Here is a 1,339-nt window from a genome sequence, read left to right on the forward strand (position 1 = left end):
GCGCTTCCAACGCGCTCTCTTGGCATCCTCCGCATCTTTGTTAAATCCGGAAATTTTTTGGAGCGCAGCTGCCGGGTTGTTCCCTCTCTGTGTTTCTGTCCCCCAGCTCCCCCTTTTCCGCTCCAGTTCCCTGGCGCTTTCAGGAGCTACGGCCCACCCACTTCTTCACCGTGAAGTTGACGGCATCCAAGATGCTTTCCAACCTTTGTCTCGGTCCCAGTTAAAAGTACTCGCACCACATCATTCCAGTCCATCTGTGGTGGAGCCGCAAAAAGGACTGGTGGCAAGGCTGCCTTTTTGCGTTTTTAAAGTGTGATACTCTTGCTGTATACGAGACAGAAATGATGCGGAAAGGGTGCAGGAGCAGTATGTCACATTTTATTTGTGATCTTTTAAAATGTCTTCATAAAAGGGTACAGTTTTTAGGCTGAGTATAACATTCAGTATTTTCTAAATATGTAACAAAAGATACCTGCCAGTACACAACTGAAAGTCTAATGGGATACAGAGTCTCAGACTGCACGGATTATATTTTCCAGGTGTTCACTGTTGAAGAAATGATGCCCCATGTCCAACACATGAAAGGAGGTCACAGTAAAAACCTTTTTCTTAAAGACAAAAAGAAGAAAGGGTTCTGGCTGGTGACTGTTCTGCACAACAGGCAAATCAATTTAAATGATCTTGCTAAAAAACTGGGTGTTGGAAGTGGAAACCTAAGATTTGCTGATGAAAACGCCATGTTGGAGAAGCTGAAAGTGGGCCAGGGCTGTGTGACACCACTGGCCCTCTTCTGTGACCAGGGAGATGTGAGGTTTGTGCTGGATGCTGGCTTTCTGGAAGGTGGCCATGAAAAGGTGTATTTTCATCCAATGACAAATTCCGCAACCCTGGGCTTAAGCCCTGATGACTTTTTGAAGTTTGTGAGATCAACGGGCCATGATCCCATCATCATACATTTTGATGAAGACAAGTAGATGAAGTTCACTTTTCTACTACTAGGCATAGATTTTGTAGAGCAAAAGAGCAAAACTGGTGAAAGTCTCACTACAAATAAAATTTGGAAAAACAGGCTTGCTCCTTTTTTTGTTTTTTTCAATTGTGTAAGTTTATATTGTATAATCTGGTGAGAAAAAATACTGTCTTCGGGTTCTTAGAAGTTTAACAGGATATTCTTAAAAAGACAAGACATATTTGCAACCTACCAGTAAGTAGAAAAGGCATTATTTAAATAATGTTATAGTCTTTGTTAATAAAATGGCTAAAACTGGAACTTCCCATGTGTGGTACTGGCCTTGAAGGTTTAAACTTAAAACAACATCATTAGGAAGTAACAAATTAA

At 41.4% G+C, this 1,339-nt stretch overlaps 1 protein-coding gene across 1 annotated transcript; it reads left to right on the forward strand.

The window, feature by feature from the left end:
• The first annotated feature begins 541 nt into the window (after positions 1-541).
• Positions 542-1,066, forward strand: LOC104156742 (prolyl-tRNA synthetase associated domain-containing protein 1). Its single transcript, XM_009709416.1, has one exon. The coding sequence runs from the start codon at positions 558-560 to the stop codon at positions 972-974; it is 417 nt and encodes a 138-aa protein (XP_009707718.1). The 5' UTR covers positions 542-557; the 3' UTR covers positions 975-1,066.
• Positions 1,067-1,339: the final 273 nt, after the last annotated feature.

Source organism: Cariama cristata, unplaced genomic scaffold (assembly GCF_000690535.1).
Source record: "Cariama cristata isolate BGI_N322 unplaced genomic scaffold, ASM69053v1 scaffold12221, whole genome shotgun sequence".
NCBI lineage: Eukaryota > Metazoa > Chordata > Aves > Cariamiformes > Cariamidae > Cariama > Cariama cristata.

Coding starts and splice junctions, on each gene's coding strand:
- LOC104156742 (XM_009709416.1), top strand. CDS start 558: ATGATGCCCCATGTCCAACACATGAAAGGAGGTCACAGTAAAAACCTT.